We start from the raw sequence: 13,916 nt of genomic DNA on the forward strand, positions 1-13,916 counted from the left end.
CAATTTCAATAAAAATACAACACAATCAAATTAAATTCAATATAAATGTAAATAAAATCTTAACAATTAGTCAATTACATCAATAAAATAAATAATGTCTTAACAAAAAAAAATTAAGCAATAAATCTAAAATATGAAACTTAAACATCTCCAACAACAAATGATTCCATATTTGAAGCAATAAAATTATAATGCGGGCAACCCGCAGACCTCACGGATCAAACCCACATAGTCTGCGGATTAAGCGAGACGGGTCCAAAAATATGACATAATTATTGATTATTTAAAAAAATTGATCTGTTACCCGCACAAACCACGAACTTTGTGGGCCAGTACATAAACCTAGATCCGTTTAACCACTAATAGTGCATACATGAGTTTGGACAAAGGATGCACCATGTGCTCCCCAAGTTTGAATTCTCAACGTGCATGCGGAATATAAATCGTAGGATGTATTTAACTGACAATCAACGACTATGGTGAGATTGTCCTATTCGGTTATTATATGTGTAAAATTGAGCATTTTTTTAAAAAAATTAAGGCACGTGGAATTAAATAATCCCTAATAAATTTTTATTGTAGTTATTTTTCATTATCATATTTGAATAAGTTCTATGAAGATGTGTACTAATATAAGACATTTGTTGTGCTTGACTCATTTTGTTAATAAAAGTTTCCTATTAGCTTTTCCAAAAAAAAATGTTTTGTGAAGAAATCTAGTAAAATGTATAAACCAGGATTTGGTCATCTTTCTATATGTTATTCTAGGCTAGTTTCATACATTCACGGTATATTTTACTGACGTAACTCATATTTCAATTAGTTTGTGATAGACAGTTGAAGTATTTTAAGAAAAAAGGACTCAAAATATGCTAAAACTGAAAATCTATGGTTTTGATGAATTACAATTTTGTCTATGGAGTTAAGATTTTGTGTGCCAATGAATTTCATCATAACCATATTGTGTTCTTCAAGATTGAGCGTTGATTTGACTCCAAACTTTCATCATGGTCGTATTAATATATTTGAATATGAAAAACACATCAAAATCAAAATCAATATTTTATTTATTCACAAAGTAGTCAAATTAGTTAAAAATATATAAATGATTTATACCTACATATAAACTTGGAAGATGCTTTCGCTTATAATAAATTATTAATATTATTTTGTTGATCAAAAGTGTTCAATTATAATATTGAATCATACTTTATTATTCTTGATATTCTTTAATTATAAAACAGACAAGAAAGCAAGCAGCAAAGGACAATCGTTGATTTTCTTTTCACCGTAATATATTACACAGTATTACATCATTCAAGAGAGAGAGAGAGAAAGATGATGTTACCAATGGATGATGATAAGGTGTTTGACATTGTTGTCATTGGAAGAACTATGAGGTATTTTAAGGTTTTTTTTTTATATAAAAATAGATTAAAAATTAAAACTAATTATCATGATAGATTGGTCAACAAAATATTTATTAAAATGAGTAATTTTTAACACGTGCATATCAAGTATGTATTTAGTATTGGTCAAATTGATCCAAAATACCTATTTTAGATTATAAAACATAAAAATAGAAAAAAATTATTTAATTATAAATAATAATTTTTTTAAAAAATAAATTTAAATAAACTCACCCATATTTTATTTTTATTCCTATATACTTTGTTAATCTTTAAGTTAATATTATAAAATATAATTAAAAGAATATGAGTATATTATAATTACAAAGTTTATAATAAAATATGATTGTAGGGAGAAATGTTAAACAATAACAGGAGCACGACTACAATTGCAATTTTAATTTTATTTTGTTTTAAAAATATGTTTGTTTGATAAAATAATCTATTTTACCATTAGAGTCTAGTTGGTTGGTTGAATAGGATGTGAGTTGTTATAAACTCTTGAGTTAATTCATACGGACGAAAATAAAATTAATAGTATTTTAGATAAATTAATATTATGACTAAATGAATCTTATTTATTATAATACAAATATGTAATATAAATATCACGATTTTTATGTATCATTATTTGCAGTATATTATAATAATACTAAAATAATACTCTTATCCCTTTATTTTCCGTTACCAAAATAAATAATATTACTTCATTTGTTAATAACAATGTGTACCCCTTTTTTCAAGTTATACATTTATACTATTATAATAGCCTCATCAATATAACACATATAATTGATTGAGGTGAAAATAAATTACTATAAAATCAAGAATCTAATACATATATTTTGTGTCAACTTGACATTAAATTGAGTAAAAATATGATATTCAATCTAATCATTAAATAGATGTTTAGCTATCTCTTATGGGAGGAGAAACAAAAAACACAAGGTGGGTTGATCAAGAATGTTTCAAGGATGAAGGACTCAAAACAAGATAAAGATGAAAAATCATGGCCGTGATGATGAATTTTTATGCAACTGATAATTTTGTACATGGAGTCAAGATTTTGCACGACAATGAATATGAAAAACACATCAAAATTATTGTTTTATTTATTCAAAAAGTAGTGAAAAGTGGTCTTTTAAAAAAATATTAAATTAAAAACAAAATAAAAATATAAAATTTGTTGTAAGGTTCTTAAGTTTGAATTGTAAGCATAAAAAAAAACAAATTTAATTAGTTGATATGGCTATGTAATCCACATGATATTCCATAATTTATATATAATACACCTTTGTGACTTATTTTAAAGTCACAACAACAAAGTAACAAACTTATTTGATAGTTTTAATGAGATGTTAAGGAGTAGGACACATTATTGCAAATGTGGGGAATACAGTTATTAATATTCCAATTGAATAAATGAGGTTGTGAAATTTTGTGGTGCGGTTTTGTCGGGGAGCAAAGGAGAGGGATGATCATGGTTTTATGAAATGTATGTTGGAAGTAGTCAACTTTATTGTTAGCACATTAGTTATATTCTTGAATAGTATAAATAAAATATAACCCTTGATGCAAAGTTTATTTTCTTATGTGCATTTACATAGCTTCTTTGTAATCTTTTTGCTATTTACTCTAAAGTTAGGTACCGCTGGAACCAGTTTTTAATGAATTTGTTTATTGATTTTTGGCTTCTAAAAAATGATAATAATTACGAAGCTGAATTCATTTTTTTTAGGAAACAATTTAAATTTGTAAATTTAAATCTCTATAATATTGTTTAGAGTTAAAAATGATTTTGTCTTATTTTTATGATGCTCTTTGAAATTAAAGATGTATTCTGAAAATTATAAATTTGTTTTCTCTTTTAAGATTATAATGTTAGGTTTATATATAAAGATTCTTAAGAAAAGAAGAATTATCCAGCCTAAAAGGGGATTCATTATCCTAGATAAGAGAGGGGGATCATGTTGAGAAAAAAATTACAAATTTGTTCAGTTTGTCTTAAAAGATCATGGATATAGAAATGAGAGTTCGAACCACGTTAAATAAATTTGTGATTCTTTTTTATTTCATTTATGACATTATCTCTTGTTTTTGATTATGTGATTTTTGAGTAATAATCATATGGGTCTATTTTTTTTTCCCAACAACAATTTCATTTCTTTGACATGTCTTGTTTAAGGTAGCTAAAGATAAGACCAATGTAGAAGACATTCCAAAAAACCTCTCAATGTACAACATGCAAATGGCCTATATCTTTGCCTACTTCTTCGTCCTTTTTTTATGGCTTGTTCGCAAGGATATTAGCTATGACCTATTAGGATGAAGATGAGAGTTGTACCCCTATAACAAGCATTGAGGAATTATATGCAAGGAAAGATGTGACATACAAACACATTTGGACAAGGTTTGATGCTAAAGGGTGAGTTAAATATTGTTTGTTTAAATAGGGTTGGTTATTTGTTAGGATAGAGTTAATTAGTGTTTGTTTGGAGTGGGTAACATTGTTTTCCTAACATCTGAGTAATCATTGCAACTTTATTTTCGGGTGGGCGATTTTTTTGGTTAAGTGGTTTACATTAACCCATGGTTTTTTAAACCAGACCGAACAATTTAATCGATTGAATCGGAAATCAAGAATCGATTAGTTGACCGATCCAAAAGCTCTAAAAATTTTGGACACTTCAAAACTAGTAGAAACTAGTCAAAAACCACTCAAATCGGTATAAAATCAGAGTTGAACCAGCATAATAAACCAAGATTGAATCAGTTGTTTTTAATTTGTTTTCTTTTTAGCTTTTTTGAAGAAAAAAAATCTAAAATATTTTTAAGATAAATAAAATACATTCTTAAATATTTCACATAAGTGTCAACTATTTTCTCAACTATTATTAGTTTTTATCTTATAAAACATATAATTCAATCATTTATACCACTATAATTATTTAGATCCTAATTCTTTAATTATATTATTTTATTACTTAGAATATTATATAATATTAAAAAATATAAAACCGATTCATTGAACCTTAAATAGTACTTTCACCTGTCCAATTTTAAAGACATTGGCTTGAAGACACTTTGCTTGATTTCAAAGCAAAAGACCAAGGTTTTCTTGAGTGATAATCAATAAATGTAACAAAATATGAAGATCCACCAAGAGATTTACAATCCATAGTGCAAACATCTGTGTGAACCAAATCTAGGACATTTGATCTCTTATGAGAACTAGAATTATGAAATGAAACTTTGTTGTGTCCCTACAAAACAATGAGTGCAAATCTTTAAAAGGGCACCTTTTATAGAAAGAGAAATTTGCTTGGTAAGGATGTTATGTCCTTTCTCACTCAAGTGATCACGGCGCATATGCCATACATCAGTAGATGCTTCTTCTAATGCATTCACCTCCTCACTGTATAACTTTTCAGGCATCCTATAGAGATCGAGTACCAAGGCTTTCTTTTATCACCACTAGTGACCCTTTGGTGAGCTTGAATATGCCACCACCAATGTAAATGTCATAGCCGTCGATATCCTAAGCTTTAACTGAAATCAAGTTGAGACGGATGTTAGGGACATGTCTAACATTCTTCAATTGTAGTTTGCACCCAATACTAGTTTCAAGCTAAACATCTCTTATACCAACAATTTGCATATCCTTTCATTTTCCATCTTTATTGTGCCAGAATCACCAACAATGATATAAGGCTCCATAATCAATAACCTAATCAAAATCATGACGTTCTAGAGTTATCATCATAGATAATGTAAACATCACTATCAGATGCAACTACAGATGTGTCTTTGTCATTTTTCTTCTCCATGTCTTAATTTCTTTCCCCTGACTTATCTCTCTTGAGCAATCTGCAATGTCTTTTGATATGTCTCTTGTTGCCATTGCCACAATGATAGCATCTCACTTCTTTTCTAGCCCTGGCTTGCTTCTTAACTTACTATGCCTGTTAGAGTTTTCATGCTTTTGAAATTTTCTGGATTACATTCTCCCCTGTGAATCTGCAACAAGTGCTTTTGATTGAGTAGAAGTAATACTCAAACACTCCGTCCTTTTGGCTTCTTCATTTAAGATGCTATCTTTTAGCATTGACATTGACAACTTCCCATTTGGAGCTGAATTAGTCAGTGTCACAACATGGACTTCCCAATCCCAGCTATCGAGCAAGGAATTGAACAACAACAAAGCTCGCAACTCATAATCTAATTTAATATATGTAACTGTCAACTGATTCATAGTATTGTAAAAAATTCTCATATTCTCTGTCATCGAATGCCCTTCAGTGTGTTCCATATTCACCAACTTGTGGATAAAAAATATTTGTGAAAACACTTCTTATTATTATAATTTTTATTATGACAACAAATTAGTCTCCAATTTTAATTTATGACCTTATCAAACTAACTATTTAAAAAATAAGTACGATAGTAAAACAAAGAATAGTATATCATTAAAACTAAAATTGATCGCATTGATAGATTAAATCTTGGATATATATATATTTGTTCCCAACTTCGGGATACCATGAATCTGTACTATTTTATTGTGCCTTGAGACTAGAAAAGGATGGTTATATATTTGATGTAGTCTTATTTACTTATATTGCAAAATGAATTTAAAAATCAATCTTTAACATATTTTCATCAGGATTTCAAATTTTAAAAAGAAATACATATTTATTGTAACTAATATAATGAAAAAGAAGTTTAATTACACTTTTTCACTGTACTTTGTACATCAGGATATATGAAAAAATTAGTTTAATTTGCTATGAAGTAATACAGTTATACCTACATTGGAGAAAGCAAGATTAAATTTGCTCGCTCCTGCTAATGAGATCTAAGATTGCATTTGCTTTCCTCTGTGCTCTATTTGTTCCATTTTGTTTTATCTCCATTAAATACTCATACACTCCAAACTGAAGTGCTGCCAATGTAAAGGATGAGTTACTTGAGCACAACTCAAGAAGAACAGATGCTGCACATTCCTTGTTCTTTGGACTCCCTTCTCTCATGAACTCAACAAGGGTTTCAATAAAACTAAGTTGTCCAATCTCTTGTCTTGCTTCTGAATTTGATACAAGGAGTAACAAAATGGAGAGAGCCTCATCAATCATGCCCAAGTTTCTGTCCTTGAGCAATTGAAGCAAGGGTGTCACAATGCCAGCTCTAATGGCCCTACCTTTATTTGCATGGTTGATAGATAAGTTAAAAAGAGCTGTCACAGCATCTTTCTTCCCTCTAATTGTTCCATTCCTCAACAAATCCACCAAAGGCGGGTACCCATTTGATTGACCAACAATCTCTTTAATCTCATCAAGCATTGACAAGCTGAATAAAGCTGCGGCTGAGTTCTCCTTAGCCACACAACTACCATTCTCCAAAACTTCTATGATAGCTGGAATGGCACCTTCTGTGGATATAAGACTCTTGTTACCCTCATCAATTGATAAATTCAAAAGTGCTGTTACTGCATGTTCTTGTATTTTTGAATCTGGATAGGACAAAAGTTGCACTAGAGGTGGTATTCCTCCATGTTCAGCAACCAAAACTCTGTTCTCGGGATTTTCCTTTGATAGCATACGTATCTTCTCCACTGCTTTTCTCTGCTCTTCTAAATGAATAGATGACAGGCTCTCAACCAAAGCTGGAATTTCCTCTTTGCTGTCTATAGGACAGCTTTCTGGACCTGAAGAATTGTATTTTTTAGGAAGTTTGAAGTTGTTGTTCTCACACCATTCTTCAATCAAGCTTTTCAAGGCACGGTTTGGTGCCAATGACAAGTGTTCCAAAGGTTGCCTGGTCTTTGGGCATGTGTTATGGTTGGATTGGAACCACTTCTTTATGCTTTCCCTTTCATATGTCTACGATAATCACAAGAAAACAATTTTGTCAGTGTCATATATTGAAAAAAGGCATCAGATTTCTTCATTGAACTCCATCTACCAAACATTAGCTGTTAAAACAACATGCATGATGCCTTTCAACTAAGTGCCTGTTTGGTTTAAGTTTATTTTGAAGTAATATATTTTCAAACATTAATGTTCTTAAGTCTGGGTTTAGTCTAACTCAACCGAGAAAGTTGACTTGTGAGGTGAGGATTGTTCAAGCCTTAAGTAGCTCTACTAGCAATATCTATAATGATGTGCCATAATTGTTTGATTCCTCTCGAGAAGAGTGTTAATATTATTTAACACACTCTTTTTAACATACTCTCTTCTATTAACTAAAATTTATTAAAAATATAAAATTAAGAATGAGACTCATAAAATAAGAAGTGAGAGAGACAATTTTGTGATTTTAAATAAAGTTCAGCTAATAATAGGTAGCCAAAGAAAATCCATTCAAGAACTACATGAGTACCTGTCCACTTGTTACAATGACAGGATCTGTCATGATTTCTAGTGTAATTGGGCAGAGAAACTCATGAGGGATGACCAAAGAGGTGCACCTCTCAAGCATCTTGGGTGCGGCAGGATCATCAAGGATGCCGGTTTCTTCCATGCCTGCAATTCGTTTGAATTTGTTAAGAAGGTAAATTATTTTCTGGGTGCTCTCAGCCTGTTGCCCTTTTCTTTCTGCAGCAAGGTTCCTAATAGCCAATGTTTCTATATTGAGATCCTCAACACTATGAAGCTCCAGCTTTTTAGCCAGCCTCTCAATGATAGCACTATCAGCATTTCTGTCATCATTATCAGAAAACACAACCATCATATCCATTGCAAGTTCTATGTCCTGTGTATCAGTTCTTCTCCTGGCTCGCTTGAGTTGCACGTGCATTAGCTCAAGCTGAAGCACACAATATAAGATTACCTCAAGATGTATTTACACAAAAACACATTTCTTTTATCTATATCATTCGCAATTAGAAAGAAAGAATTATTCAACAGCATATAAACAAAACTCACGAGATCACATAAATACTTTCATAAATATATAAACCTTAGAATTCATTTCCAAAAATGAAGAAAAAAATCACGTTTCATACTTGTTCCTTGACTTCATCTGAGATACCCATTTCATCACAAGGCACATCACCAAACGCTTGGCTTAATTTGTCATACACTTTCTGAAACGTGATCATAACTACCTCGGTTTCCAAAGCCTGAAAAAAAAAAAAAAAAAGAATAAATACCCCATTTGCCAAAACTCCTAGAATCCAACTCTTGTAAATATATGAACGCTCAACATTAGTTTTACATCTTCAACACCCATCAACCCATTTTAGCCATGAAGAAAAACAGCACAAGCATAAACATTCTTAAATTATGCCATGTATAAAAAAAATTCTTAAATTATGCCAAGGACAACTTGTCGCCAAAAGGTAAAATATTAATAACTCTTACGACAAACATACTTAAATTAAGGCAAATAACATAACTCAAAAATAATCTCATTTCATATCAAGGTTTTAAATCATTATCTCACTTTTTCGTCGCAATCTTTGATATTACGAAAATCACATAGAAACAAATACAACTAATGTGCCCACAATTCTAATTGCATTATGAGAAGTCAAAAAACATTACAATTGAAATATGTATAATCTTTATTTCTCATCTAATAAAAAAACGTGAAAGAAATTTTACGAGGTGGATCTTGCTTCCTTGGCTACATAGTTTCAACAAATCCTTGGCGAACAAAAGCACATCCTTGACTTTGGATAACCAAGTGACGCCGATTTCTGGGAAGGGTTGTGGGAGGTCACGAAGCTCTTCCCAGAGAGGCAACATGAGCTTGAAACGGCGCACGAGGTTGTGGCTCTCCTTCCTCTGTGTCCTCCGGTACTCGCCGAATTGAACTATGGATTGGATGACTCTTTGGATCTCCTCCACTGGGTCATATTTCTCCTCTGATAACTCATCCGATGACACGTCTCTCTCTTCCTCCATCGTCGTCATCTCCTTCTTTCTCTCTGCCTCAGCCTCACGTACCTATGCTACGCCATGCACGCCCGTCGCTGCCTAATAGCTAGAATATTGTTACCAAAACAACGAAAGTGAATTAAGAAAACCATGTTGACAAATGATGTAACTAACTGTTTATTAGTTTTCATGGGATTGGTTGATCATATGGGGTTGTCAGTTCCATTCCTACATTGTATGCCTTTGGGGCTTGCCCGTATATTTCGAGATTAGTGTCTCCCGTGAGCAAAATATTATGCTAAAACACAAATTTAAATATTTTTGTTTCTTTTATAATATATATATATATATATATATATATATATATATATATATATATATATATAAACAGGAACATGTGCTTGGCGGGTAATTAATCTGATGATAATTTATGTAAATAAATGTTGAAAAAATATCAATTAAACTTAAATAATTTCATTGATTAATTTAAGTTAAAAATTAATTAATTGAGTATAATAAATTAAAATATATTAGAATTAAATTAATCATATATAATTAATATTTATTAAGGGAAATTTGTAAAAAGAAAATAATCTATTAACATTTTTATAAATAATTAAAATAAAAATTTAAACCATTAAAAAAATGAAATTGACGAGGCGATTGTTTGATATATTAATTTTAAGATGAGTTGTTGGAATTTGACTTGGTTAACTAATTGGGAGATTGAAATATTACTAAACTTAAAATAATAACTATTACACGTGTGATTGATTAATTGTAAATCATGATGCAAATGTAAATCGTTCAAAGACTTTTATTTGCAAACTTAAAAACTTAATATTGTAAAAGAATCTGATCTTGGTCAAACTAATGCACGAGCTTTATTGATCATACAATTTCTAATGTTGGATCACATCATGAAATTAAAGAATTCAATTTCTTAACTTTGTTTATTCCGTGAGTATTTCAGCCAAAATCCAATCCAACTTACCTTATTTGATGTTGTAGACAATACATAGCCTACATTTATGCAATATGGGTATTGACCTGACATTTATGGCCGTCACCAAGTCTATTGAACTTTTACTTTGTTGTAATTTTCCCTCTAAATATCTATGTTATGTGAGGGATCTTCGTTTATAGTAACTCAAATGTCCATACATTATTAGAAAATAGGTTTTCTAAATAGGTTATTAAGGACTTTTAACATAAGTTATTAATTAATGTTGAAATTATTAATATTAATATCGGTTGTTGTTTAAAAATTAATGTTGTTTTCTTATCAGAAAATCGATGTTGTCAGTAAATAACAACATAAGTTTTTCTTGTTTTTTGCTCAAAATAACATCGTTTTTTTTAAAAAAAATCACTATTGTTTTATGGGTTTTTTTAAATATTCTATTTGTTTTTTTAATTATCAACCTGTAATTAATTCATATCACACTTTATCATTCAAAATTGTAAAAAAACACATAAAAGTAGTCATGCACAAAAAGTTATAAACAAAATATATCAATATATCATGCACCAAGAGTAGTTATAAACATTTAATATACCATAAATGTGTTCAACATGCTCCAATATTTCTTACAAAATAGCTTATAAAAAAAATTTATAAATTGATAATATTAGAGTAGTAACACACTTTAATTATAAATAAATTCAAAATAAAATAAAGTTAGAAGTTACATCTGGGAACTCAAATATAATTTGAGATTTTGGAAGTAAAGTATGTGATTATGCAAAATCCCTCCATTTATTTTCAATTTTTGCAGTCTTCCTATGATGATTATAAACTATTCTACATTTCGTAGTTCTTTCCAAGCTCAGATGGATGAATCTTGCAGCTTTTATAAATGAATACATGGTACTTGACACATCTTGAAATTAACATAAAATTTATGTTAGATATCTATATGATTTTAAAATTTGACATACAAATGAGTGTTTAATTACTCACCAAAATGATGCAAGTCACTTTGTACTCATTCATGAGGACTTTAAAAGTGATTGAGTTAGAAACTTAGTGGTACAAGGAGTGTCATTTAGGGTAAGCTTTTGGTTCAGAGATGCTTTTGAAAGTGAGGAGGAAACACTCTATCCATAATGGGTCAAGGTCACTAGATGAGTTCTAGTGAGCCCATAGAACGCTCTAAGTTTTATCCATCCAGTAAGTTGAGTTGAACTCATTAGATCTTGGTTATATGTGACAGAGTGCATGTTGCCACTAGAGTGTAGCATATGCTAAGTAGGTTCTAGTTCATCCTTTCATCTTACAACAAATGACCTACTGACTTCACTGAAAGGCTACATTTAACAAGCAAAATAATATAAGCAAAAGTGTTATATAATGTCATGTTTATTTGAGAATAATGTTGAAATTTCTAACCTGATCCATAACATGAACAGGGTTGAACATTTTCTCAACTTTTTTGTTAATCTTCTTCATCGTGTTAAACATTTCCTTCCAGTTCTGTTGATATTCATCCATCGTTTCTAAACTCCATTTACAATATAAGCATGACATTAAGTACATTTTTTCAAACAATAATGAGGAACCAAAACCATGCAAACAAACAATAGTGAGGCCTATGTTGTCAAAAACAACCAAAATTAGAACCATGCAAACAACCAAAACACCAATAAATCTACAAAACAAACAAAATAGACAATGAATTTAGTTAAAATTGTTAAGTGCTCTTGTTAGGGAGGAACCACAACCATGACACCATCAATCACACTATCTAGATTTGTGTCCACATGCGCAAGCCCCATACACACCAAATTCACACTCAACTTCACCACATTACCTCTATGATATAGTTACAAATTGATCAATCTGTAATACATTTTTTTATTAAAGATTTCTCAATCCATAATAATAAAAAATTACATATAAGTCAATCTCTAATATATTTGCAACATGAATTAGTCAATCTATAATGTATTTTTTTTACGGATTGAGCAATCTATAATAAAAAAAATGCATTATGGATTGACCAATCAATAATATATTTGTATTATAGATTACATAATTTGTCCATTTTCCAACACATCCTGACAACATCTACTTTTTGTTCTCGTCATCGTCACCCAAACTCATTTGCATCAAACCCACCAGACCCAAAGCACTCCACAAGGCCTTTTCTAGGTTGCCCCTAAAAGAAAGAATCTTAACGTAAATAAGAACAAGCAGCAACTCTAGAGGAGAGAATCTGGGAAGGTTGTTGTGCGAATAGTGATTTGACTATTGGGTGTCTAATTTGTGATAACGAATCAAATGTAGTTCAGGATGTAGGCTCTTATCAAATGGTCTGATTTATTTTCATCCCTACCTATCACCATAGATCACCTATATAGCTAGAGATAATACACCATTTAAGAGTTTATATTCTCAACCTGTTAAATAATTCATATACAAAACTTTATAATACTTCAATATGCAAGAGTACAAGAAATAACCTATAAATTCAAGTTATTTTGAACATGAGCTATAGCACTTTCCTTCCATGTATTGTACAAGCACTAGACGTGTAACTCGAAAAGAATAAATGAGTTATTAATTAAATAAATAAATAATATATTAGAAACTTTCATGCATGTATTATTTCAAATTTAACAAATTAATTATATTTTTTTATTATATTTATTACATATTTCAAAACTTTAAACTGTCACAAGTAATATATTTTTCAACGTGTACGGAACTGGAGTGGTGAGAGTGACCAAGGAGTGTGAGACCCATGAAGCATGAGTCACAAGTAGTAGTGCGTACACGATACAGTGTTCACTTAACAAGTATTCTTAAATTTTAAGGCAGGCGTGGAACTTTATATCTTCCACAAGACGAAGATTAGGGTGCAAAAGTGAAACTACTTTCGCACCCAACGCAAGTTTCGAAATGATCAAATAATGAATTGCGTCCATCCGATTTAATAATTAAAAATGAAACGGTTCAGATTTTTTTAAGACAACCGGTTGTAAGTTTTTTATAGGGAGACATGATGCTTTGATTTTGAAACCACTATGTAATTAATGAAAGGTGTGCTGCTTCGATTTTGAAGCCACATTTGTGTTAATATTGTTTTTTTTAAAAAAACTGATGTTAACAATTACATGTTAACATCGGTTTTTACAAAAACCGATGTCAATAAATTGATCTTAATTATAAGTATGTCACAGCGTTTGTGTTAATATTGATTTTTTCTAAAAATCGATGTTAACTTGGCAATGTTAAATGTATAATTTTTAGTAGTTTTCTTTTTGTCCTCAAGTGTCATATCAGTTTATAAAAATTTTAGTAACTTTTTACTCCAATAGATTATTTTATTTGGGTACTACATCTTAATTTACATGTTTCTAAATTTATATTTTAATATTTTGCTTTCAAATATAATTAATTTGTACTTTTTTCTTTCAAATCATAAATATACCAAAAAAATTGATATACTCTTGAAGCTTAATTAATTTTTTTGAAAAATAAATTTTAATAAAAATTACATTACATTAATTTTGGGTTGACAAAAATTAAAAATTAACAAAATTACACCATAATAAATACATATTTTTAATCTTCTATTTAGTCTCCATATATATTTTAAATTTATATTTTTAATATTTACAT

The 13,916-nt window shown here is 29.9% G+C and overlaps 1 protein-coding gene across 1 annotated transcript; it reads right to left on the bottom strand.

Moving 5' to 3' along the window:
- Positions 1–6,206: 6,206 nt before the first annotated feature.
- Positions 6,207–9,427, bottom strand: LOC114395147 (U-box domain-containing protein 15-like). The gene is made up of 4 exons (XM_028356855.1): positions 9,014–9,427; positions 8,413–8,529; positions 7,788–8,213; positions 6,207–7,288 (listed from the first exon to the last, which is right to left on the bottom strand). The coding sequence occupies exons 1-4, from the start codon at positions 9,323–9,325 to the stop codon at positions 6,236–6,238; spliced, it is 1,908 nt and encodes a 635-aa protein (XP_028212656.1). The 5' UTR covers positions 9,326–9,427; the 3' UTR covers positions 6,207–6,235.
- Positions 9,428–13,916: the final 4,489 nt, after the last annotated feature.

This window comes from Glycine soja, chromosome 18, assembly GCF_004193775.1.
Source record: "Glycine soja cultivar W05 chromosome 18, ASM419377v2, whole genome shotgun sequence".
NCBI classification, from domain to species: Eukaryota; Viridiplantae; Streptophyta; class Magnoliopsida; order Fabales; family Fabaceae; genus Glycine; species Glycine soja.

Coding starts and splice junctions, on each gene's coding strand:
- LOC114395147 (XM_028356855.1), bottom strand. CDS start 9,325: ATGACGACGATGGAGGAAGAGAGAGACGTGTCATCGGATGAGTTATCA. Junction 8,530..9,013: donor AAGGAAGCAAGATCCACCTC/GTAAAATTTCTT, acceptor TTTTTTTTTCAG/GCTTTGGAAACCGAGGTAGT. Junction 7,289..7,787: donor TCATTGTAACAAGTGGACAG/GTACTCATGTAG, acceptor TGATTATCGTAG/ACATATGAAAGGGAAAGCAT.